General features: G+C 49.1%; 1 protein-coding gene across 1 annotated transcript in view; it reads right to left on the bottom strand.

Moving 5' to 3' along the window:
• Positions 1-24044, bottom strand: part of NSUN2 (NOP2/Sun RNA methyltransferase 2) — a 145043-nt gene extending 120999 nt beyond the window's left edge. Inside the window, exons 1-6 of the mRNA XM_075316510.1 lie at positions 23876-24044; positions 22699-22856; positions 17973-18077; positions 14680-14785; positions 14429-14500; positions 3378-3462 (exon numbers count right to left, since the gene is read on the bottom strand). Of these exons, the coding sequence (XP_075172625.1) occupies positions 3378-3462; positions 14429-14500; positions 14680-14785; positions 17973-18077; positions 22699-22856; positions 23876-23977 (628 nt within the window). The 5' untranslated portion in view covers positions 23978-24044. The remainder of the gene's footprint in view (positions 1-3377; positions 3463-14428; positions 14501-14679; positions 14786-17972; positions 18078-22698; positions 22857-23875) is intronic.
• Between the last annotated feature and the right edge of the window lie 2949 nt (positions 24045-26993).

Raw genomic sequence — 26993 nt, 5'->3', positions numbered from 1 at the left:
CCGAGACGGCCCACATCAGCCTCCTACGACACTAAGCTAAAAACTGATCTGAGCCCGCCTCCGGCTCGGGGTGTATGCTGCTAGGGAGGAGCTAACTTTTTTATGTTTACTTAGTGTCAGCCTCCTAGTGACAGCAGCATAACCCATGGTCCTGTGTCCCCCAATGAAACGATAGAGAAATTTACATTATTAAAGTTGGGCACTGACTACTTTACATTGTATTAATGTCATATCTGCAGTGTTGTCCCATGAAAAGACATAAAACGTATACAAATATGAGGGGTGTGTTCACTTTTGTGATATACCGTATATGTCTGGGAGAGCATTGGGGCGTGGCGAGAAACTTACAGCTCCTGCTGTATTCACTGCTTAGCATCTCCCTCCTGTGTAAGTGACACATCACCGGAATCAGGATCTCTGTCTCTACATTATGCTGCTCTCAGATGGGGGAGCAAAAACCCAGTGACAGATTCCCTTTAATTGGACAAATTTACTTTAACCTCAACAAAAATTTTCATTTAGTAGATAATGATTGGCTGAAGTCTGGAAGCCATGGACGTCACCAAACACTGGGTTTCCTCCTTTGTGATGCTTTGCAATGGCCTTTACTGCAGGTTACTTCAGTTGTTGCTTGTTTGTTGGTCTTTTTGTCTTGTGCATGTGAAATGCATGCTTAAAAGGGGTTGAGCTCTGGTGACTGACTTGGCCACTGCAGAATATTGCACTTGCTTGCCTAAAAAAAAAAAAAAAAAAAAAAAAAAAAAACACGCCTGCATGGCTTTTGCAGTATGTTTGCATTATTGTACATCTGTACTATAAAGCGCCTGCAAATCAACCTTACTGCATTTGATCGAATCCGAACTGAAAGTATAGCCTTGTACACTTCAGAATTCATCCAGCTGCTTCTTTCTTCAGTCACATCATTAATAAACACTAGTGGCCCAGTGCCATTGGAAGCCATGCATGGATATGCCATCACACTGCTTCCACCATGTTTTACAGAGGATATGATGCACTTTGGATTATGAGCCGTTCCAAGACTTCTCTAGACTTTCTTCTTCCCGTCATTCTGGTACAGGATGATGTTCGTTTCATCTGTCCAAAGAATCCTTTTCCAGAACTGGGCTGGCTTCTTTAGATCTCTTTTTGGCAAAGTCTACTCTGGCCTATTTTTAAAGCTGATTAATGGTTTGTACCTTGTGTTGAACCCTCTATTTGCTCTCATTAAGTCTTCTCTTTATGGTAGACATATACTGCAACACGTACTTCCTGGAGAGTATTCTTCACTTGGGAGAATGTGGTGAATGGGTTTTTTTCTTCACCATGGATTCTGAGATCATCCACTACTATTGTCTTCTGTGGATATCCGGGCTTTGAGTTCCCAAGCTCACCAGTGTGCTCTTTTTTTTTTTTTTTGCAGAATGTACCAATCTGTTTAATTGGCCACTTAAAACATTTCTGCTATCGCTCTGATTTTTTTTTTTTTCAGCCTGGTGATGGTCAGTTTTGTTCCCACGAGAGCGAATCTTGTGGGTTCACAACAACTTCCAAATACAAATGTCACACCTGGAATCAGCTCCAGACCTTTTACCAGCTTAATAAAGGATGGATGAATGAGAGAACAGCCCATTAAAGAGCTTTTGAAAGAAATATCCAATTACGTTTGGTCCTGTAAAAAAGGGGCAGCTATTTATTAAAGAGCTGTAATTGCTAAACCCTTACGCCAATTAGAATGTACATTCTCTAAAATTAAAGCGGAGTGTTTCCACTTCTAGCCCATATTTATTACCGTATTTTTCGTTTTATAACGCGCACCAGATTATAAAAGGCACCCCAAATTTATAGCTAAAAAAAGGGGTAAGAAAAAAAAATGGGATCTGTCTTATAATCCGGTGTTGTCTTACCGGAGGGGGGCAGCAGTGGTGGTGAAGCGGGGGTCACAAAAGGCAGAGGTTGTGCTGGCAGCCGCGGCGGGTTAGTAGCGTCAGCCGCAGTGGGTCCGTGGCTGCGGGTGACAGGTGGAGCAGTTCAGTGAAGTAAGTGTCTCAGTGTGTCCGCTGTCCCGCTTCAAATGATGGTGCCTGGAGCGGTACATGCGCAGATGGAGCGTTCATCCAAGGGCTTCATTTGTGCACGCGCTGACTCCCGTCGCCATCATTTGAAACTGGGACCGCGGACACACTGGGACACCTGCCGCACAGCTGCCCGCCTGAAGCACACACGCACAGAGTGACAGCGAGCAGGCCGCCCGCCCGCACAGAGAGGCAGGCGGCACCGATGGACACCCGACTGCCCGCCCGCACAGAGAGGTAGCCGGCATTGACAGGCACCCAGCTGCCCGCCCGCACGCACGTACAGAGAGGCAGCCGGCACACGACCGCCAGAACACACCCGGTCGCCGCACAAACAGCACCCCGGTAAGCTGTATTCGGATTTTAAGACGCACCCCTCATTTTCCTCCTAAATTTTTGGGAGGAAAAGTGCGTCTTATAATCCGAAAAATACGGTATATAACCGTATCTTGAATCTTTTGGAAAACAGCTAAAAAGCCAGAACTTGTGTCACTGTTAAAGTATTTCAGGACATACCTGTACATACAGAACTTTAAACTGTCATTGATCACTGCTGCAACATAGCATTGGAGTCATAAAGTGATAAACTTGTAGGGCGGCACGGTGGCTCAGTGGTTAGCACTGCAGTCTTGCAGCACTGGGGACCTGGGTTCAAATCCCACCAAGGACACCATCTGCAAGGAGTTTGTATGTTCTCCCCGTGTTTGCGTGGGTTTCCTTCGGGTGCTCCGGCTTCCTCCCACACTCCAAAGACATACAGATAGGGACTCTAGATTGTGAGCCCCAATGGGGACAGTGTTTCCAATGTATGCAAAGCGCTGTGGAATTAATAGCGCTATATAAATGAATAAAATTATTATTATTATTATTATTAACTTGTCCATCTTTTAAAAGGGCTAAACATCTATATAAATGGTTTGAGAATGTAAATGTTTAGACATTGTCCCTTTAAATCGGGCTACCTCAATGGTTTATTAGGTGTTTTCATCATCCTACATACTTGTTATAATGCACTTTCTAGTCTTATCAATCTGTTTTGTGGGCTCTTCCCGGTGGGATGCAGACGCTATCTGCTCTGGGCCAATATGACGTTTTAGCAGTTCTGCTTCCCCTCCCTTATCTTCACATGAAGTCTCCCATACATTATTCCATTTAATAGCCAGTCTATTCACCATATTGGTGAAATGGGCATAAATGTGATTCTATGATGGCTGAAAAGGCACATATTGAACTGTACAACTCAGAAAACAACAAGGTACAGGAAAGATGAGGCTCAGATAAGACGGATGAGCAGGCTAGGCGTACCTGGGAAAGGAATGTCCATGTCGGCATGCAGCATTTCAATAAGCTGCTTAGTTTTGGATCCTGGGGCTGCACACATGTCCAAGATCTAAGCACAAAAGAAAAAAGAAGGGAATTTTGTTTACTTACCGTAAATTCCTTTTCTTCTAGCTCTAATTGGGAGACCCAGACAATTGGGTGTATAGCTACTGCCTCCGGAGGCCACACAAAGTATTACACTTAAAAGTGTAAGGCCCCTCCCCTTCTGCCTATACACCCCCCGTGGGATCACGGGCTCCTCAGTTTTAGTGCAAAAGCAAGAAGGAGGAAAGCCAATAAACTGGTTTAAGCTAATTCAATCCGAAGGAATATCGGAGAACTGAAACCATTCAACATGAACAACATGTGTATACAAAAAAACAGGGGCGGGCGCTGGGTCTCCCAATTAGAGCTATAAGAAAAGGAATTTACGGTAAGTAAACAAAATTCCCTTCTTCTTTGTCGCTCTATTGGGAGACCCAGACAATTGGGATGTCCAAAAGCAATCCCTGGGTGGGTAAAATAATACCTCGTAATAGAGCCGTAAAACGCCCCTTTCTACAGGTGGGCAACCGCCGCCTGAAGGACTCGTCTGCCTATGCTGGCATCCGCCGAAGCATAGGTATGCACCTGACAGTGTTTCGTGAAAGTGTGGAGGCTGGACCAGGTAGCCGCCTGACACACACAAGCTGAGCCGTAGCCTGGTGCCTCAAGCCCAGGACGCATCCACCGCTCTGGTAGAATGGACCTTCAGCCCTGAGGGAACCGTAAGCCCAGCAGAACGATAAGCTAGAGAATTGGTTCCTTGAACCACCGAGCCAGTCTTGATTTGGAAGCCTGTAACCCTTTACGCTGGCTAGCGACAAGGACAAGAGTGCTTCCGAGCGGCGCAGGGACGCCGTACGATCGATGAAGAGTCTGAGTGCTCTCACCAGATCTAATCAAGTGCAAATCCTTTTCACATTGGTGAACTGGATGAAGACAAACAGAGGGTACGGATACCCTGATTGAGATGAAAGGGGGGATTCCACCTTAGGGAGAAATTCCGGAACCGGACGCAGAACCCCTTGACCTGGTGAGACACCGGGAAGGGGACTTTGCACGACAATGCTGCCCCGACAGACACTCTCCGAAGTGAAGTGACTGCCCCTAGGAAAACCACTTTCTGCGAAAGGCGTGAGAGAGAAAAATCCCTCATAGGCTCGAATGGTGGTTTCTGCAGAACCATCAGCACCCTGTTCAAATCACAGGGTTCTAACAGTCGTTTGTAAGGAAGGACTAAGCGGCAAACCCCCTGCAGGAACGTGCGTACCTGAGGTAGTCTTGCTAGGCGCTTCTGAAAAAAATACAGAGAGCGCTGAGATTTGTCCGTTAAGGGAACCGAGCGACAAACCTTTTTCCAACCGAATTGCAGGAAGGAAAGAAAGTAGGCAAGGCAATTGGCCAGGGAGAAACTCCCTGAGCAGAGGACCAAGATAAGAATATCTTCCACGTTCTGTGGTAGATCTTGGCAGATGTGTGTTTTCTGGCCTGTCTCATAGTGGTAATGACCCCTTGAGATAACCCTGCAGATGCTAGGATCCAGGACTCAATGGCCACTCCATCAGGTTGAGGGTTGCAGAATTCAGAAGGAAAAAACGACCCTTGAGACAGCAAGTCTGGTCGGTCTGATAGTTCCCCCGGTTGGCCTACCGTGAGATGCCACAGATCCGGGTACCACGACCTCGTTGGCCATTTTGGAGCGACGAGGATGGCGCGGCGGCAGTCGGACCTGATCTTGCGTAACACTCTGGGCAACAGTGCCAGAGGTGGGAACGCATAAGGGAGTTGAAACTGCGACCAATCCTGAACGAAGGCGTCTGCCGCCAGAGCTCTGTGATCGTGAGACCGCGCCATGAATGCCGGGACCTTGTTGTTGTGCTGAGACGCCATTAGGTCGACGTCCGGCATCCCCCAGCGGCAACAGATCTCCTGAAACACGTCCGGGTGAAGGGACCATTCCCCTGCATCCATGCCCTGGCGACTGAGAAAGTCTGCTTCCCAGTTTTCTACGCTCGGGATGTGAACTGCGGATATGGTGGGTGCTGTGGCTTCCACCCACAGCAGAATCCGCCGGACTTCCTGGAAGGCTTGCCGACTGCGTGTCCCACCTTGGTGGTTGATGTAAGCCACCGCTGTGGAGTTGTCCGACTGAATTCGGATCTGCCTGCCTTCCAGCCACTGTTGGAACGCTTTTAGGACAAGATACACTGCCCTGATCTCCAGAACATTGATCTGAAGTGAGGACTCTTGCTGAGTCCACGTACCCCGAGCCCTGTGGTGGAGAAAGATCGCTCCCCACCCTGACAGACTCGCGTCCGTCGTGACCACCGCCCAGGATGGGGTTAGGCAAGATTTCCCTTTCGATAATGAGGTGGGAAGAAGCCACCACCGAAGGGAAGCTTTGGTTGCTTGAGAGAGGGAGACGTTCCTGTCTATGGACGTCGGCATCCTGTCCCACTTGCGTAGGATGTCCCATTGAAGAGGACGCAGGTGAAACTGCGCGAAAGGGACTGCTTCCATTGCTGCCACCATCTTCCCCAGGAAGTGCATGAGGCGCCTCAAGGGGTGTGACCGACCTTGAAGGAGTGATTGTACCCCTGTCTGCAGTGACCGCTGTTTGTCCAGCGGAAGCTTCACTATCGCTGGAAGAGTAAGAAACTCCATGCCAAGATATGTCAGCGATTGGACCGGTGTCAGATTTGACTTTGGAAAATTGATGATCCACCCGAAACTTTGGAGAATCTCCAGAGTAACGTTGAGGCTGTGTTGGCATGCCTCTTGAGAGGGTGCCTTGACCAGCAGATCGTCTAAGTAGGGTATCACTGAGTGACCCTGAGAGTGGAGGACCGCAACTACTGTAGCCATGACCTTGGTGAAAACCCTTGGGGCTGTCGCCAGGCCGAACGGCAGTGCCGCGAACTGAAGGTGTTCGTCTCCTATGGCGAAGCGCAAGAAGCGTGGATGCTCTGGAGCAATTGGTACGTGGAGATAAGCATCCTGATATCGATCGATGCTAGGAAATCTCCTTGGGACATTGAGGCGATGACGGAGCGGAGGGAATCCATCCGGAACCGCCTGGTCCTTACGTGTTTGTTGAACAGTTTTAGGTCCAAACAGGACAGAAGGACCCGTCCTTCTTTGGAACCACAAACAGGTTGGAGTAGAAACCGTGACCCTGTTGCTGAAGAGGAACCGGGACCACCACTCCTTCTGCCTTCAGAATGCCCACCGCCCGCAGCAGAGCCTTGGCTCGCTCGGGAGGCGGAGATGTTCTGAAGAATCGAGTCGGAGGACGAGAGCTGAACTCTATCCTGTAACCGTGAGACAAAATGTCTCTCACCCAACGGTCTTTTACTTGTGGCAGCCAGGTGTCACAAAAGCGGGAGAGCCTGCCACCGACCGAGGATGCGGTGTGAGGAGGCCGTAAGTCATGAGGAAGCCGCCTTGGTAGCGGCGCCTCCGGCGGTCTTTTTAGGGCGTGATTTAGACCGCCACGCGTCGGAGTTCCTCTGATCCTTCTGAGGCCTTTTGGACGAGGAGAATTGGACCTGCCTGCGCCCCGCAAGGACCGAAACCTCGACTGTCCCCTCCTCTGTTGGGGTATGATCGGTTTAGCCTAAGGAAAGGATGTATCCTTTCCCTTGGATTGTTTGATGATTTCATCCAGTCGCTCACCAAACAAGCGGTCGCCAGAGAATGGCAAACTGGTTAGGCACTTTTTGGAAGCAGAATCTGCCTTCCATTCCCGCAACCACAAGGCTCTGCGTATTACCACTGAATTGTCGGACGCAACCGCCTTCCGGCTCGCCGAGTCCAGGACAGCATTAATGGCGTATGACGCAAACGCTGACGTTTGAGATGTTAAAGACGCAGCCTGCGACGCAGACATACGTGTGACTGCCTCAATTTGCGCTTGAGCCGCTGAGACCGCTTGGAGCGCCCAGACGGCTGCGAAAGCTGGAGCAAAGACACGGCAATAGCTTCATAGATGGATTTCAACCAGAGCTCCATCTGTCTGTCAGTGGCATCTTTGAGTGAAGCCATATCTTCCACTGCAACTAAGGATTTAGCCGCTGGAGATAGGAGGTCCACATTGGAACACTGAACCCAGCCCTTGACAACGTCAAAAGGGAAGAGATAACGTGTATCCTTAAGGCGTTTGGAAAAAACGATATCTGGACAAGCCTGGTGGTTCTGGACTGCCTCCCTGAAGTCAGAGTGATCCAGAAAGCGTACTCAATGTACGCTTGGGGAACCTGAAACGGAACTTCTCCTGCTGAGAAGCTGACTCCTCAGCGTAGGAGCTGAGGGAGAAATAACCAACATATGATTGATGGACGCCGTAAGATCGTTCACTACGGTGTCACAATCAGGTGTATCCAGGTAGAGAACGTTCTCAGGATCAGAATCCTGATCAGATACCTCCGCCTTATCATAGAGAGAGTCCCCATGCTGAGACCCTGAATGATGCGGTGACGTCGAGGGATGCTCCCAGCGAGGTCGCTTAGGGGGTCTGGGACTGCGGTCCGAGTCAGACCCCTCACCCTGGGATCCCTGAGACACTCCAGGAGCACCTTGTTGTACCAACTGGGGGGGGGGGGGGGACCAGGGGCAATGAATCAACAGAGCCCATGGTCTGAGGGACCGGTCTGGACTGCAAGGCTTCTAGTATCTTAGCCATAGTCTCAGAAAGTCTGAAGTAAATACTGCAAACTCCGTCCCCATCACCTGGACCATTAGCAGAGACTCCGGCTGAGTAAGTTCCACAAGGGCCGTGCATTGCATACAATTGGGGTCCGTGGAACCTGCCGGCAGTATAGCCGTACATGCTGTACAGGCTGCATAGAAAACCTGTGCTTCTGCACCCTTGTTTTTCACAGACGATATGCTGTTATCTCCCCCGAACAATCAAGGAGGGTATATAGCCAAAATACAAAAGTGCGACCGAACAGTGCAATGTATAGCGTACAAGCATATATCTATATGTGCATTTCGGCACTAGTGGGGTCAGCACCACAGGTGCTGCTTACCGCCCACTCACAGCGGTTGTGTGACCACCAGAATCCCTGCCAGGGTCTTCCCAAACTTGTCTCTTTTCTCAGTCACAGAAAAAACTGACATGAATGGCTGCCGGCGTCCTGTGTAGAGGAGGAGGCCGTGGGCGTGCCCCAGAAAGTGCGGGAATCCGGTTTCACACTGTGTACAGTGAGAGGGGTGGAGTATGCAAAGCATGCTCCATCTCTCAGCGCTGCCGTGCTGTGCAGCGTCACGCCCTTACCCTGACTGGCAGGCCAGTGGGCGGTAACGAAGTGAGAGTAGGCCGCAAAAGCCGGGGACTAGAGTGATAAGCGCGGCCCGGCATATAAGCCCTGGTCGGCGCGGAAGTCCCCGGCGCACCACAAGTCCCAGCCGCGCCTGAGATAAAAATGGCAGCGGCGGTTAGCGCGGCAGTCCCCCAATACTCTAACACACCCAGCACGCTGTAGTGTGCGATGGCACCAGTGCGGGCAGCGCCGCCATCCCTGGCGCACTAACACACCCAGCAGTGCTGCCGTGTGTCTGTGCGCGGTCCCCTTTATGGGGACACAGAGTACCTCAACGTAGCAGGGCCATGTCCCTGAGGATACTCAGCTCCATGTCCAGCAGATTCCCAGGGGCTGTGGATGGAGCACGGCCTCAGTGCCTGGAGACCGATAAGATCCCACTTCACCCAGAGCCCTAAGGGGATGGGGAAGGAAAGCAGCATGTGGGCTCCAGCCTCCGTACCCGCAATGGGTACCTCAACCTTAACAAACACCGCCGACAAAAGTGGGGTGAGAAGGGAGCATGCTGGGGGGCCCTAGTATGGGCCCTCTTTTCTTCCATCCGACATAGTCAGCAGCTGCTGCTGACTAAACAGTGGAGCTATGCGTGGATGTCTGACCTCCTTCGCACAAAGCATGAAAACTGAGGAGCCCGTGATCCCACGGGGGGTGTATAGGCAGAAGGGGAGGGGCCTTACACTTTTAAGTGTAATACTTTGTGTGGCCTCCGGAGGCAGTAGCTATACACCCAATTGTCTGGGTCTCCCAATAGAGCGACAAAGAAAAAAAATATATAGTCATTATACCAACAACAGAGCAGAATGATATAAAGTAAAAATAATAATTTACTACATCACTTCAATTCCAATAGGAGAAAATCCTCAAAGGATCGTTTTTAACTGACAATATGCCATTTTACACAGGGCATTAAAGGGGTTGTCTAACCTTCTGATGAAAGCCTACAGTCACTTTACGCATATGCAGACTTCGGAGAATCTAGACACCACACGCTGTCCGGATTCTCCAGTGTCGAGGCCAAGAGCGGGCAGTTACGTGGTCACAAGTATATGATTTGCATACTTCCAGCCACAATCCCGACTAGACTTGCATTGAGCAAGGTCAAGCACTTCTAGTTGGCATGTGACTACATGTATGCAAATCGCACACTTGTGTCACGTCACCGCCTGCTCCGGCCAGTAACATGAAAAGAATCCTGACAGCATGTGACACGCACACTGTTAGGACTCAGAAGTCTGCAGTCAAAGTGATGGTAGTCTTATCAAAAGACAGGACAACCCTTTTAAGAAGCCTTATTACTCAGTGCCACAGAAAGGCACAGCTGAAGTAAATAACACTCCCAACAAGCAAAAATGTCAGTTGTATAGGAACACTGCTGCATCAGCCAGAATCGGTATTAGTGCTGTGCGTAACAGCTTAACCCCCTCAATGCTATTGCTAATAGCAACAGTAGCATATATCGTAGATGGTTAAAGGAATGGTGCTCCCTTTTTACTTTATTGGCGCTCCGCAAGCATAACAAACTGAGGTCCATTTCCTCCTACCACCCCTTTTGAAAATCAAAACTTTTCAGCTAAAATATCAGAATGGTAAAAATCTACCGTATATACTGGCGTATAAGACGACTTTTTACCCCCTTAAAATAATGGCTACAGTGGGGGGTCGTCTTATACGACGGATATACGGGGGGGGGGGGTGTGTATGTACACTGCAGCGTCCAGGGGAGGTGGTGGAAGCAGCTCTGGAGCACAGGGGAACGCTGCGGCCTGCATCCTTTGATCTCCTGCACCCGCTCATATAATATGCACAGCCGCTGTCCATCTCCAATGGTGCTGAAATCGCACGCAGTGAGGGGCTGGGGCAGCGGTGCATATTCTATGAGCCTGCGCCCCCCTGTGATCGCACATGTCCCCCCCGTGTTAGATTTGGCCCCCAGGCTGCTGCTCATTCTAAAATAAAAAAGCTTCACTTCCCCCTGCAGCGTTTCTCCCTGTGTCCCTGCTTCCACTGTGATCAGGCAGAGAGCTCAGCCTGCTGTGCCGATCACATGACCGCACTGAGAACCAGGAAGTGGAAGAACAGAAGCACGGAGCAGACAGGAGATAAGGAAAGAGGGTTTTATTTTACTTTGGGCAGCAGCCTAGGGGCCATATCTGACACAGGGGGACTTGTGCGATCTATATAGGGGCCATGGGCAGCACTATGGGGGAGATATCTAACACAGGGGGACTTGTGCCCATTATGGGCCCCAGTGAGCTGCTTCTAACCCCCCAGATGTATGCCCTGCCAATCCGCCCCCCCCGCCGATGCCGCGGGTGCTGTACCCGCCGAGCCGCGGGTGCAGGCCCCACAGAGCAGCAGAGTTGTGTGTATTTGTCTGTATGTAGCAGAGTTGTATGTGTTTGTCTGTATGTAGCAGAGTTGTGTGTATTTGTCTGTATGTAGCAGAGTTGTATGTGTTTGTCTGTATGTAGCAGAGTTGTATGTGTTTGTCTGTTTGTAGCAGAGTTGTATGTGTTTGTCTGTTTGTAGCAGAGTTGTATGTGTTTGTCTGTATGTAGCAGAGTTGTATGTGTTTGTCTGTATGTAGAAGAGTTGTGTGTGTTTGTCTGCATGTAGCAGAGTTGTGTGTGTTTGTCTGTTTGTAGCAGAGTTGTGTGTGTTTGTCTGTTTGTAGCAGAGTTGTGTGTGTTTGTCTGTTTGTAGCAGAGTTGTGTGTGTTTGTCTGTATGTAGCAGAGTTGTATGTGTTTGTCTGTTTGTAGCAGAGTTGTGTTTGTCTGTATGTAGCAGAGTTGTATGTGTTTGTCTGTATGTAGCAGAGTTGTATGTGTTTGTCTGTATGTAGAAGAGTTGTGTGTGTTTGTCTGCATGTAGCAGAGTTGTGTGTGTTTGTCTGTTTGTAGCAGAGTTGTGTGTGTCTGTTTGTAGCAGAGTGTAGTACCATTGTTTCAGTCCAGTTGTGGCTTTATACAGCAGGGAGGAGCATTCCTTGCTGTACTAAGTGAACATTGGAGCGATTGATCTGTCAATGGCCCTTTAAAAACATATTGTACGGCTCTCGCGGAATTAAAATTAACATGTTGCAATCAAAGCAGACTTTTTTTCATTTGGGAGCGGGGTAGTCTTATACAGTGAGTATATCCCAAATTCTATATTTTTAGGGCAGAAGTTGGGGGTAGTCTTATACGCCCAGTCGTCTTATACGCCGGCATATACGGTATTTTTTTTATTTCAGCGACTCAATGCTATATAATTCCTTGAGTCAGCTGTGGGTTCAAAACGCTCACTACACCGATACACAGTGCCTTGCGGAAGTATTCGCCCCCCTTGAATTTCTCAACCTTTTCCCACATTTCAGGCTTCAAACATAAAAGATAAAAATTTTAATGTACTGGTGAAGAATCAACAACAAGTGGGACACAATTCTGAAGTTGAACGAAATTTATTGCTTATTTTAAACTTTTGTAAAAAAAATAATAAAACTGAAAATTGGGGCGTGCAATATTATTCGGCCCCTTTACTTTCAGTGCAGCAAACTCACTCCAGAAGTTCATTGAGGATCTCTGAATGATCCAATGTTATCCTAAATGACTGATGATGATAAATATAAGCCACCTGTGTGTAATCAAGTCTCCGTATAAATGCACCTGCTCTGTGATAGTCTCAGTGTTCTGTTTAAAGCACAGAGAGCATCATGAAGAGCAAGGAACACAACAGGCAGGTCTGTGATACTGTAGAGAAGTTTAAAGCCGGATTTGGTTACAAAAAGATTTCCACAACGTTAAACATCCTAAGAAGCACTGTGCAAGCGATCATATTGAAATGGAAGTATCATACCACTGCAAATCTATCAAGACCCGTCCATCCAAACTTTCATCTCAAACAAGGAGAAGACTGATCAGAGATGCAGCCAAGAGGCCCATGATCACTCTGGATGAACTGCAGAGATCTACAGCTGAGGTGGGAGAGTCTGTCCATAGGACAGCAATCAGTCGTACACTGCACAAATCTGGCCTTTATGGAAGAGTGGCAAGGAGAAAGCCATTTCTCAAAGATCCATAAAAAGTGTCATTTAAAGTTTGCCACAAGCCACCTGGAGACACACCAAACATGTGGAAGAAGGTGCTCTGGTCAGATGAAACCAAAATCAAACTTTTTGGGCACAATGCCAAACAATATGTTGGGCGTAAAAGCAACACAGCTCATCACCCTGAACACACCATCCCCACTGTCAAACATGGTGGTGGCAGCATATGGTTTGGGCCTACCTTTCTTCAGCAGAGACAGGGAAGATTGTTAAAATTGATGGGAAGATGGATGGAGCCAAATACAGGACCATTCTTGAAGAAAACCTGTTTGAGTCTGCAAAAGACCTGAGACTGGGACAGAGATTTTGTCTTTCAACAAGACAATGATCCCAAACAAAGGAAAATCTTCACAAATAAACGTATCCAGGTGTTAGAATGGCCAAGTCACAGTCCAGACCTGAATCCAAATCGAGAATCTGTGGAAAGAGCTGAAAACTGCTGTTCACAAACGCTCTCCATCCAACCTGACTCAGCTCGAGCTGTTTGCAAAGGAAGAATGGGCAAGAATTTCAGTCTCTCGATGTGCAAAACTGACAGACACATACCCCTAGCGACTTGCAGCTGTAATCGCAACAAAAGGTGGCGCTACAAAGTAGTAACTTAAAGGGGATGAATAATATTGTACGCCCCAGTTATCAGTTATTTATTTTTTATAAAAGTTTAAAATCAGCAATAAATTTTGGTCACCTTCACAATTGTGTCCCACTTGTTGTTGATTCTTCACCATAAAATTTTTATTTTTTATCTTTATGTTTGAAGCCTGAAATGTGGGAAAAGGTTGAAACATTCAAGGGGGCCGAATACTTTCGCAAGGCACTGTATAGATGAACTCCTTGAGCAGTCTAGGTCTTCCAAAATGATATTCCTTCACTTCCAAGCCCTGTCGTGTAGTAGAGTACAATCACATATAATTTCTTTCAAACATGGAAACACCTCATATCAAGCCGTGGCATCAATTTTCTCTAATTACCACTGGTGAAAATTAAACATTTGGAGATATAGCTACATGTTAGGGGAAAAACATGGGGATTATTTTTGTTTTTTGACGGCTATGTGGGTTCAAAATTCTCAATACAGCCCCTAGATCAATTCCTTCTGAGGTTTAGCTTCCAAAATGGAGTCATTTATAGGAGACATTCCTGCTGCTGGGGGCTCTGTACATACAAAAGTGTTTTTATGAGAATTCTGCTTTTTTGGCACCTTAGCAGTTCTGCAATGCAACAGGTTGTCTGCGTTGTATTCCAGCTAAAAAACAAACAGGGCTCCTTCACTTCCAAGGCCTGCCATGTACCCATGTACATGGCAGGCCTTGGAAGTGAAGGAGCGCCGTGCCATGTACATGGGTACATGGCAGGCCTTGGATATATGTACCCAAACAAATGTTTTTGGCCACATACAGGGTTTTTTAATATTCAGAAGAAATTACAAGGTCCATGTTCTCCTATTACCTCATGTCAGAATCTCTGGGATATATTACCATATAAAATGGCACGAGTCTTACTTGAAAAATGAGGCTTGGTCATTAATGTCAATATTGGCACCAGCAGTAAGGAGTTAATACTCTGGTCTTGACTGCATCTTACCTTGTGATGTGGTTGCACATTGAGAAGAATAGGAGGGATCATACTGACTGCCTCTTGGCGACTTATATTGCCCTAAAGACACAAGAAGTAGCACAGAAGTAATCCATTAAGATCCGACTTGACAATCTTTATGGTGAGGCTATTTCTATAGCCTTGAAAGGTAAGAGTTTGTATATGTGTGAATGATGGACATTAGAAAAAGAAAAAACAAATTATAAAAGATTAAAAAAATTGCTCAAAGGATAACTTACCGACTCCGTCTCACTAATAAGAAACTGATGAAATTTCTCCAGTTCAGGGGACTTGCGAATTATCTTTCTGCTTAAGTTAGTGTGCCAAGCAAGCTCATCCGGGTACCTACATGGAGGGTAAAGGACTATTAGTTTGCTCCAAGGGGGAGCACAATGCAGCATTATAGTGCTACAAATACTACATCAGGGATAATATACACCTTGTAGGAATCTGATGGAGTATTGTAGTCAAGGAGTATGTCATTTGCAGTAACTCAAATTAGAATACATAGATATATATCAATGTTAAAGAGGTTGTACTGTGAAGATAAGACATCATCTATCCTAGGAATATGTGAGAAATTATAGATTGCTGGCGGTCAAAATGCTGGAACCGGTACTGATCTAAAGAACGGAAAACTTTCCTCATTTTCCTAATAGAATGGAGCGCAATGTCCGTGTTCGACTGCCGCTCTACTCATTCGCTATGGGACTAGAAGAAAAAAGAGAATTTTGTTACTTACCGTAAATTCTTTTTCTTATAGTTCCGTATTGGGAGACCCAGACCATGGGTGTTTAGCTTATGCCTCCGGAGGACACACAAAGTACTACACTTAAAAGTGTAGCTCCTCCCTCTGAGCTTATACACCCCCTGGAGAACCAGATCTAGCCAGTTTAGTGCAAAAGCTGAAGGAGAATAGACACCCACAAGTAAAAACAGAGCAAAAACCGGAACAACCGGAGACAAGAAAACAACAACAGCCGGTGAAAACACGCGGAACAAGAAATTGCCAACAGGCAACAGGGAGGGAGCTGGGTCTCCCAATACAGAACTATAAGAAAAAGAATTTACGGTAAGTAAACAAAATTCTCTTTTTCTTTATCGTTCCTATGGGAGACCCAGACCATGGGACGTCTCAAAGCAGTCCATGGGTGGGAAATAAACAGAAAAACTAAGAAGTAGGCAGAACCTAACTTCACAAATGGGCGACAGCCGCCTGAAGGATGCGTCTGCCCAAGCTCGCATCTGCCGAAGCATGAGCATGCACTTGGTAGTGCTTCGAGAAGGTATGCAGGCTAGTCCAAGTGGCAGCCTGACAGACTTGTTGAGCCGTAGCCTGGTGCCTGAAAGCCCAAGAGGCACTGACAGCTCTGGTCGAGTGTGCCTTGATCCCCGGCGGGGGAGGCACCTGAGAACACTGGTAGGAGTCCGAAATGGTCGACCTAATCCAACGGGCTAAGGTCGGCTTAGAAGCAGAGAGGCCCTTGCGCCGACCTGTGGTTAGCACAAAAAGAGAAGTGCACCGCCTAAGAGCAGCGGTGCGAGGCAGATAGATCCGGAGAGCACACAGCGCTTTTTCAAAGCGATGAACAGGAGCCGGACAAAAGGAAGGTAGGGTAATGTCCTGGTTAAGGTGGAAAGGAGAGACCACCTTAGGAAGAAAGTCCGGAGTCGGACGGAGAACCACCTTGTCTTGATGAAAAACCAAAAAAGGTGACTCCGAAGAGAGCGCAACCAAATCGGAGACTCTCCTGAGGGAAGTTATGGCCACTAGAAAGACCACTTTCTGTGAAAGCCGAAACAAGAGGCTCAAAGGGGGGTTTCTGCAAAACCGTGAGAACCAAATTGAGGTCCCAGGGATCCAAGGGCCGCCGGTAAGGCGGAATGATGTGAGACGCGCCCTGCATGAAGGTGCGCACCCGAGCCAGCCGGGCGAGACGCCGCTGGAACAGCACTGACAGAGCTGAGACTTGTCCCTTGAGAGAGTTGAGGGACAGTCCCAGCTGCAGACCGGACAGTAGAAAAGACAGAAGGGTCGGCAAGGAAAATGGCCAAGGAGGATGGCCGGAAGAGCGACACCAGGACAGGAAAATTTTCCAAGTCCTGTGATAGATCTTGGCGGAGGAAGACTTACGGGCCCGAGTCATAGTGGAGATGACTTCAGGAGGGATACCAGAAGCCGTCAAGATCCAGGACTCAAGAGCCACGCCGTCAATTTGAGAGCCGCAGAATTCAGGCGGAAAAACGGACCTTGTGAGAGAAGGTCTGGACAGTCCGGAAGATGCCACGGCACCTCTACGGACAGAAGGAGCAGGTCAGGGTACCAAGCTAAGTGTGACGCCGCAGGAACGAGGAAGCTCTCCTTACCTGCCTCCCGGCCGCTATGAGGAAGGAAGCAGGTGGGCGGGATGTTCCGGCCACTCATCTCCGCCCCTCCGCTTCTATTGGGCGGCCGCTCAGTGACGTCACTGTGACGCCGCACGGACCGCCCCCTTAGAAAGGAGGCGGTTCGCCGGTCACAGCGACGTCGCCGGGCAGGTAAGTATGTGTGACGGGTCTGCGCGATGTTGTGCGGCACAGGCAGCGATTTGCCCATGTCGCACAACAGATGGGGGCGGGTACCCATGCTAGCGATATCGGGACCGATATCGCAGCGTGTAAAGTAGCCTTTAGACTACACTTGTTACTCGAGTAAAGCTGTCAGAACATTCGGCCTACTCGACTCAAAGAGAACTCAACATTACTGGCTACATCATGGAACAGTGGATGAAGAGCTGGAAAAAAAAACCTTAGTTTTTACATTTTAATTTCTCATGTACATACATTGCAGAGATATTAGCTTGTAACATTTAGGAAATAGTTTATGTTTTGGGCAAGGGGAATTGACAGTTTTTTTTATTGGGAATGTGAGATTTATCTCCCTCTATGAGGTTGCCCAATCATATCTGGGTGTATACTTCTCCTGCATAAGGGTGACCAATCATAGGAGGGTAACAACACACAGGAGGAAAAGAAGAACACGCCACCACAAAAGCTTACAGCAGGCTTCTTGGTGTGAGAAATGCAATGACAGAATCTGCTCTCAAAAGCTATGCGTGATTACAAAGGGCTGAGAGCAGAGCTGAAATAAGAGTGATTACATACGCTTCTGCAGCTTTCATCTCAGGGCAGTCGTCATCTAGAGAGCAGAATATATAAGAGCTGACAGCACTGAGATGAGCGCTGCAATGGTGCTTGTAATGAGACAAAGATTAGCTCTGCTGTATTGTCCCACCACCACACTGACTGCAGGGACATGAGCGCTGCAATGGTGTTTGTAATGAGACAAAGATTAGCTATGCTGTACAGCCCTGCCCTCACAATGACTGCTGTGAGACTAAAGTTGTTTTTGGGAGGAGCGTACCACTTAACAGAACCTAGCTGATCACACACACATCCTACATGCAAGGTGAAATTTAGAAACTACATTGTCCAAACATTGTATTCTTTATGTATATCCAAAACTTAAAATCTCATAGCAAAAATGTCTCACCAGTGAAGTGGTTGAGGGGCTTCTATCTTCTGGCCATCAACCTCTATATTCTGTAGCTCCTTGAAGTATTTCTCTTTCAGACAGTGTAAGATTTCTTTGGCATGACTATATAAAAAAAGAAGGGAATTTTGTTACTTACCGTAAATTCCTTTTCTTCTAGCTCTTATTGGGAGACCCAGACGATTGGGTGTATAGCACTGCCTCCGGAGGCCACACAAAGCAATTACACTAAAAAGTGTAAGGCCCCTCCCCTTCTGGCTATACACCCCCAGTGGGATCACTGGCTCACCAGTTTTAGTGCAAAAGCAAGAAGGAGGAAAGCCAATAACTGGTTTAAACAAATTCACTCCGAGAAACATCGGAGAACTGAAAACCGTTCAACATGAACAACATGTGTACCCGCAAACAAACCAAAAATCCCGAAGGACAACAGGGCGGGTGCTGGGTCTCCCAATAAGAGCTAGAAGAAAAGGAATTTACGGTAAGTAACAAAATTCCCTTCTTCTTCGGCGCTCTATTGGGAGACCCAGACGATTGGGACGTCCAAAAGCTGTCCCTGGGTGGGTAAAGAAATACCTCATGTTAGAGCTGCAAGACAGCCCTCCCCTACGGGGAGGCAACTGCCGCCTGCAGGACTTTTCTACCTAGGCTGGCGTCCGCCGAAGCATAGGTATGCACCTGATAATGTTTGGTGAAAGTGTGCAGACTCGACCAGGTAGCTGCCTGGCACACCTGTTGAGCCGTAGCCTGGTGTCGCAATGCCCAGGACGCACCCACGGCTCTGGTAGAATGGGCCTTTAGCCCTGACGGAACCTGAAGCCCCGCAGAACGGTAGGCTTCAAGAATTGGTTCTTTGATCCATCGAGCCAGGGTGGCCTTAGAAGCCTGCGACCCCTTGCGCTTACCAGCGACAAGGACAAAGAGTGCATCCGAACGGCGCAGGGGCGCTGTGCGGGAAATGTAGATTCTGAGTGCTCTCACCAGATCTAACAAATGTAAATCCTTCTCATACCGATGAACTGCATGAGGACAAAACGAAGGCAAAGAGATATCCTGATTAAGATGAAAAGAGGATACCACCTTCGGGAGAAACTCCTGAATGGGGCGCAGCACTACCTTGTCCTGGTGGAAGACCAGGAAGGGAGCCTTGGATGACAGCGCTGCCAGCTCAGACACTCTCCGAAGAGATGTGATCGCTACCAGAAAAGCCACTTTCTGTGATAGCCTAGAAAGTGAAACCTCCCTCAGAGGCTCGAAGGGCGGCTTCTGGAGGGCAACTAGTACCCTGTTCAGATCCCATGGATCTAACGGTCGCTTGTACGGGGGTACGATATGACAAACCCCCTGCAGGAACGTGCGCACCTTGGAAAGTCGAGCTAGACGCTTCTGAAAAAAGACAGATAGCGCCGAGACTTGCCCTTTAAGGGAGCCGAGCGACAAACCTTTTTCTAACCCAGATTGGAGGAAAGAAAGAAGGATAGGTAATGCAAATGGCCAGGGAGACACTCCCTGAGCAGAGCACCAGGATAAGAATATCCTCCACGTTCTGTGGTAGATCTTAGCAGACGTGGGCTTCCTAGTCTGTCTCATGGTGGCAACGACCCCTTGGGATAAGCCTGAAGACTCTAGGATCCAGGACTCAATGGCCACGCAGTCAGGTTGAGGGCCGCAGAATTCCGATGGAAAAACGGCCCTTGGGACAGTAAGTCTGGTCGGTCTGGCAGCGCCCACGGTTGGCCGACCGTGAGATGCCACAGATCCGGATACCACGCCCTCCTCGGCCAGTCTGGAGCGACGAGTATGACGCGGCTGCAGTCGGATCTGATCTTGCGTAGCACTCTGGGCAAGAGTGCCAGAGGTGGAAACACATAAGGGAGCCGGAACTGCGACCAATCTTGCACTAGGGCGTCTGCTGCTAGAGCTCTTTGATCGCGAGACCGTGCCATGAAGGTTGGGACCTTGTTGTTGTGCCGAGACGCCATTAGATCGACGTCCGGCCTTCCCCATCGGCGACAGATTTCCTGAAACACGTCCGGGTGAAGGGACCATTCCCCTGCGTCCATGCCCTGGCGACTGAGGAAGTCTGCTTCCCAGTTTTCTACGCCGGGGATGTGAACTGCGGATATGGTGGAGGCCGTGGCTTCCACCCACATCATAATGCGCCGGACTTCCTGGAAGGCTTGCCGACTGCGAGTCCCGCCCTGGTGATTGATGTATGCCACCTGACGTCGAGGGTCTTTCCCAGCGAGCACGCTTAGGCTGCCTGGGACTGTCATCTGAGTCAGAGACTTCAGCCTGTGATGCTTGAGACCCCCTTGAAGTACGGATTAGTTCTAACTGAGGGGGACCAGTGAGCATAGCCACAGCAGTGTCCATAGTCTGAGGAACTGGCCTGGCCTGCAAGGTCTCCAGGATCCTTGTCATAGCCTCAGACATTTTATCAGCAAACACTGCAAAGTCTGTCCCCGTCACCGGGGCAGGGTTCACAGGCGTCTCTGCCTGGGCTACCACCACAATAGGCTCTGGCTGGCGAAGTGCCACTGGGACTGAACATTGCACACAATGTGAATCATTGGAGCCTGCTGGTAGATTAGCCCCACATGCAGTACAAACAGTGTACACAGCCCGTGCCTTGGCAGCCTTGCGTTTTGCGGATGACATGTTGCTGCGTCCTCAGAGCAGTACAGAGTGTCCAGCCAGAATATATATATATATATATATAGTACCAATAAAGAAGTACACTAATATATCACTGAGGCACTAGTGGGGCCTGCACTACTGTGCAGCTTACCACCCGCTTAGGAGCGGTGTGTGGTCGCCAGAAATCCCTCTAGTCTGGGTCTCCCAGAGCCTGCTGCCTCCTTCCAGCCAGATCGCATGTGTAATGGCTGCCGGCGTCCTTGTGGAGAGGGGGGGCGGGCCCTGGGCGTACACCGACGAAGAGCGGGAAGTCTGCTTCCCCTTGTGCCTAGTGAGAGGGCTGGAGCATGTAAATAAGGCTCCAGCCCTCGGCGCAGCCATTGAGCAGCGTCTCTCCCCTACCCTGATTGACAGGGTGGGGGCGGGAACGAAGCGGCGCTAGGCCGCAGAAGCCGGGGGCTAAAGTTAAAAACGCCGCCGCCGTACAAGCGCGGTCGGCGCCAAGCCCCCGGCGCACTACAAGTCGCAGCTGCGCCGCCGCTCCAGGAGCGGTCGGCGCAGTAGTTCCCAACACACAATCGTCACTCAGCAAAGCTGCAGTGACCTAACCCCCAGCGTACAGCGCCACTGTCCCCGGCGCACTATAACGCTCAGCAAGCCCTGAGAGTGTCCGTGCCTGCCGGGGACACAGAGTACCTGAAGTTGCAGGGCCATGTCCCTGAACGGCACTCCCGCTCCCAATCCAGCAGGTTCTATGGGTCTGTGGATGGAGCCCGGCCCCAGGGCTTGGGGGCCGGCAGGATCCCACTTCCACAGAGCCCCTCAGGGGGATGTGGAAGGAAAACAGCATGTGGGCTCCAGCCTCCGTACCAGCAATAGGTACCTCAACCTTACAAGCACCATCACGGGTGAGAAGGGAGCATGCTGGGGGCCCTATATGGGCCCTCTTTTCTTCCATCCGATAGAGCCAGCAGCTACTGCTGACTACAAACAGTGGAGCTATGCGTGGATGTCTGACCTCCTTCGCACAAAGCAGAAAACTGGTGAGCCAGTGATCCCACTGGGGGTGTATAGCCAGAAGGGGAGGGGCCTTACACTTTTTAGTGTAATTGCTTTGTGTGGCCTCCGGAGGCAGTGCTATACACCCAATCGTCTGGGTCTCCCAATAGAGCGCCGAAGAAAGTGCATATTTAAAGAATAAATATAAAAAAAAAAAAAAAAAAAAAAAAAATGTTAGAGCTTCCATTAATTCCAAATAAAACAATTATACACTTCTAAACAGGATAAATGAATAAAACAGCATCCATTTAGGGCAGAAAACAATTGGGAGAAATATATTTTATTTAGGTCTGTGGAGGTGGCACTGAGCTATAGCTTGTTTGTTCAAACGTAATAAGAATATCTGTGTATATAACTAAATCAAAATGTAGATGTAGATGCAAAATTATCTGTCTGTCTGTGTAGCAATTGCACAGACCTATAGTATAATTCAAAGTTGTATAATTATGAAGGAGTTAACTAAAGATGATGAAACCAGAATGTGAAGCTATAAACTCTTATCAGTAATGTTCACACAAAAGGAATGTACGGGAGGGCAGGAGGGATGAGAGAAATTGGGGAGTGAACACACTCCTTCGTTAGTTTCAAGGTTATTTATGCTTACTTACTGTATAATTGGATCTATCGTAATATACGAGCTCAGTGGGTGATGCTGGCTGAAAAGAGAGCATGTCTGTGTTCTTTGTCTTATATACATTGATATATATCGGCACTGGTATACAGCATTAATGGGGCACCGTCTCTGGATCCTAAATGAAGACTCCATTAGCAGTCTTGACCCAAAATTCCTCCCTTGACAGGTCCACCTCCATCCACTACTGAATCTAAAGAGAATCTGTCTGCAAGTATTCCCTGCAACGCCATTGACATCAAGCTATGGGCATTTACTGGGCTGCTTGCTGCAGTTTTCAGAAAATCTGTTTTCTCTGCTGCAGGTCTATTAGATTTCTGAATGTTGACCTCTGCATAACCCAGCCCACACCACACCCCATATACCGGCTTTGGAGGCCGCTGCACACTCAAATACCTTTTATATCCAGTGATCCGTATAGTGGCTGGGAGCGGCTCCCGCATTGCAGACATGAACTGCTCCCATTCCCCCTCTGGTACGATCTTCAGCTCCTGGTAGTATTGCTCAAATAGCTTGTTTTCCTTGATAATTTCAGCATAGCCGCTTTCCCAGGCCTTAGAGACAAGCACAATACAAGGTTAGCCAATGAATGGAACATAGATGCAGAATACAGTTCACAGCATGGCGGATGGCCAGAACCGCGTCTGTGCAGGAAAGAGGGGTAAAAGGGCTGCGTCTCCTCAGTCTCAAGATCGGGGGGAGTCCTACAGGTTCCCATTTCCCTGAATCTAACGCAAAGGCTTATTGTAGCAATATTCAGTCCTTTATAAGATGGAGATAAGATGTTATATATTGAATTCCAATTTCCCAATTGTATCGATCGCTTAGACCTGAGGAGGCTGGTGATCTTGCGTTGACAATCCAAGCAGAACGGCTGTATAATCCTCCCTGAAAGGTGACAATTCCGAGATTGAGATGTGCATTTAGACATTGGAAGTATACAGCCACTCTCATATGTAGTGTTGTGTACATCAGCCTCATCAGATTTATGAGATACAATGTATAAGTCTGGTGACAGATCCACTGTCCAGCAATGCCGGTAGCACCAGACGGTACACGCACCCTACTGAAAAGGGGAATTGGTCACATCCTACTTCATATAGCTGTACATTTCCAGGAAGAGCACAACACAGAGCTCTATGAGAAGATGCCCCAACAGTGTCATCATAGGCGCTCCTCACCCATCTCCAGGAGCTAAATGTCTGATCTCTGGGGGCACGGAATAAGCCCACGGCCACACTATTCCATGTGTGCGGATCTGCATGTCTACATACGCCCCTCCCGCTCCTTGGATGTCCCTGATGCTCATATGACATTAGGTCACCTTAATCCAGCACAAAAGTCAGCACCGAAGGAATTGTGGAGGCCGATCAGAGGCTGACGATTGGCTGCAGCGTTATAATGATGGGACGGCTGGGGACATGGATCAGGGAAGTCCTTTATTCAGTGCTGTCAAGCAGAGGACCCACCACTTGGGGCATCTGCCACCATGCATGGACCATACCAAGCATCCCCTGCTCGCGGGGGGGGCTCACAACAAGACTGACCGCCTATACAGCCCAGCTGAGCTTACCGCCTGCTCTCTCGCCTTGCGCCTCGCCTCCTCCTCTTCGGGGGTCCTCTGCACTGCCGGGAGCCGATCTCTCTTCCGGTTGCGCCGGTTTCTGCGCCCCATCACCCCGCACAGTGATTGGCAGCAGCGCCTTATGAATATCTTGGCACGGTCCTGGGTGCCGAGCTACTATCACACTGCGCCAATATGATACACACGACAACACGTGTAGATAGAGCTTTCCCACACCTGGCCGCACTGATGACGTCACTACGGAAGCCGACAGAGCTAAAGCGACGAATGTGCATCGCTCGCTAGTGACGTCGTAACTAGTGGTCTGGAAGCCAGCGGCGGCCATGTTTGATGAGGGCATATTTCCCTAGCATATCGTCTATGCTTTGCAGCCTCCAGGCACTGTTTGGTGGCAGGTTTTCACGCTATGTACTTGTGAAATGCAGAAACAGCGTCTTTCATGGAGGGATTGTGAAACTATATGAAGAACCTGTAGATCTAAATGGCCACAGTAATGCCACCTTCTAAAATACTTCATGTAAAGGGGTTAAGATAAAATGGGAAAGGTGGTAACTTGTTGATGGGGGAAATCTAAGCACTGTCTGGGACTGGGGTGCTTTTATCCTCGTTACAAAATGGGGGGGCAGGTCGGACACCCGCCCACCGCTCTGTTCATTCTCTATGTGGCTGCTGGGAAAAGTCAAGTGCAGCACTCGGCACCCCCATAGGGAATTAATGGGGCATCAGTAGATCATGCGCACTCACTGCTGCTCAGCTCTACCGAGGATCAAAGTTCCCATCAGGCTGCTTTCACACTTGCGTTCATCGCAATCCGCCGCTATGGAAAATAGTGCAGTCCGTTAACGGACTGCGCTATTCTCCATAGACTTATATTGACAACGCACTGTGACGCAAGTGTCTGCGTTGCATCGGCTGGCCAACGCTGAGTCGTTATTTTGACTGACTGCCAGGCGGAGGGAACGCAGTATGTAGCGTTTTTGGTGTTGTTAAAACAATGTCTAATGATTGTCTATGGTGGCGGATTCCGCCACAATGCGCTAAGCAGTGGAATCTGCTGCCGGATTCTGTCACGTTCTACTGAGCATGCTCAGGATGTTCAGGAGAACGATCTAAATCGTATAAAATCACTCCTGGTCTCTCTATCTCTCTCTGTCGGTCGGTCTCTCCCTTTCTCGCCCAATCTCATACTCACCGATCACGGGCGCGGCGCTGCACGGCTGTCACACTGCTCTGGCGGCTTCTGCTTTTGAAAATGCCGGCCGATCATTATTCCATCTAGTATTCACTGCTTCCCCCGCCCACTGGCGCCTATGATTGGTTGCAGTCAGACGCGCCTCCACACACTGAGTGACAGCTGTCTCACTGCAACCAATCACAGCTGCCGGTGGGCGAGTCTGTGTAGTGCAGTACAATAAATAAATAATTTTAAAAAAACGGCGTGCGGTTCCCCCAATTTTGATACCAGCTAAGGTAAAGCCACACGGCTGAAGGCTGGTATTCTCAGGATGCGGAGCCCCACGTTATGGGGAGCCAACCACCCTAACAATATCAGCCAGCAGCCGCCCGGAATTGCCGCATCCATTAGATGTCCACCTGGACTGACCACCATTTCCTTATGGGTATGCAGACCTGATTTTTTTATGAGCACTTTTTTTACTTCCTTTCCATCTCCTCTCTGGCTCCTTATATCTATATCCATTGTGATAAGCCCATTGTCGCACTACTTTATTTGACATGGGGCTTTTTTGGAGACTGGTTACCAAACATCTGTGTGCTGTGTATGATGTGCACTGTTTATGTCTTAGTTCATAGTGGATTCTTCCATATGAAGTATAAATCTAGTGTTGTACTACACTTGCACTTTATATGCTCTCCACCTGACTTATGTAGATTCTGCATCTGAATTCTATACTTTTGTACCACGGGCGTGGTGTCACCATTCCCCTCTTCTTGTTTTTAAATTTGTTTGGATCACTGTCTATTCATGAATACGCACAATAAATAATTTTTAATTTTAATCAATTTATCAGGCATTATTCCTACGTTTTCTCCAGTGGATAAGGCCCTACAACAGGCAGGTCTTACAGCAGGCAGAGCCTACACCAGACAGGTCTTACAGCCGGCAGAGCCTACAGCAGGCAGGTCTTACAGCAGGCAGAGCCTACACCAGGCAGGTCTTACAGCCGGCAGAGCCTACAGCAGGCAGGTCTTACAGCAGGCAGAGCCTACAGCAGGCAGGTCTTACAGCCGGCAGAGCCTACAGCAGGCAGGTCTTACAGCAGGCAGAGCCTACACCAGACAGGTCTTACAACCGGTAGAGCCTACAGCAGGCAGGTCTTACAGCAGGCAGAGCCTACACCAGGCAGGTCTTACAGCCGGCAGAGCCTACAGCAGGCAGGTCTTACAGCAGGCAGAGCCTACACCAGGCAGGTCTTACAACCGGTAGAGCCTACAGCAGGCAGGTCTTACAGCAGGCAGAGCCTACACCAGGCAGGTCTTACAGCCGGCAGAGCCTACACCAGGCAGGTCTTACAGCAGGCAGAGCCTACACCAGGCAGGTCTTACAGCCGGCAGAGCCTACACCAGGCAGGTCTTACAGCCGGCAGAGCCTACAGCAGGCAGGTCTTACAGCCGGCAGAGCCTACACCAGGCAGGTCTTACAGCAGGCAAAGCCTACACCAGGCAGGTCTTACAGCAGGCAGAGCCTACACCAGGCAGGTCTTACAGCCGGCAGAGCCTACACCAGGCAGGTCTTACAGCAGGCAAAGCGTACACCAGGCAGGTCTTACAGCAGGCAGAGCCTACACCAGGCAGGTCTTACAGCCGGCAGAGCCTACACCAGGCAGCTCTTACAGCAGGCAGAGCCTACACCAGGCAGGTCTTACAGCCGGCAGAGCCTACACCAGGCAGCTCTTACAGCAGGCAGAGCCTACACCAGGCAGGTCTTACAGCCGGCAGAGCCTACACCAGGCAGGTCTTACAGCAGGCAAAGCGTACACCAGGCAGGTCTTACAGCAGGCAGAGCCTACACCAGGCAGGTCTTACAGCAGGCAAAGCGTACACCAGGCAGGTCTTACAGCCGGCAGAGCCTACATTAGACAAGACC

The sequence above is a fragment of the Anomaloglossus baeobatrachus genome, chromosome 6, assembly GCF_048569485.1.
Source record: "Anomaloglossus baeobatrachus isolate aAnoBae1 chromosome 6, aAnoBae1.hap1, whole genome shotgun sequence".
NCBI lineage: Eukaryota > Metazoa > Chordata > Amphibia > Anura > Aromobatidae > Anomaloglossus > Anomaloglossus baeobatrachus.
The sequence above is the reverse complement of the archived record's forward strand: the minus strand, read 5'-3'. Positions and strand labels throughout refer to the sequence as shown.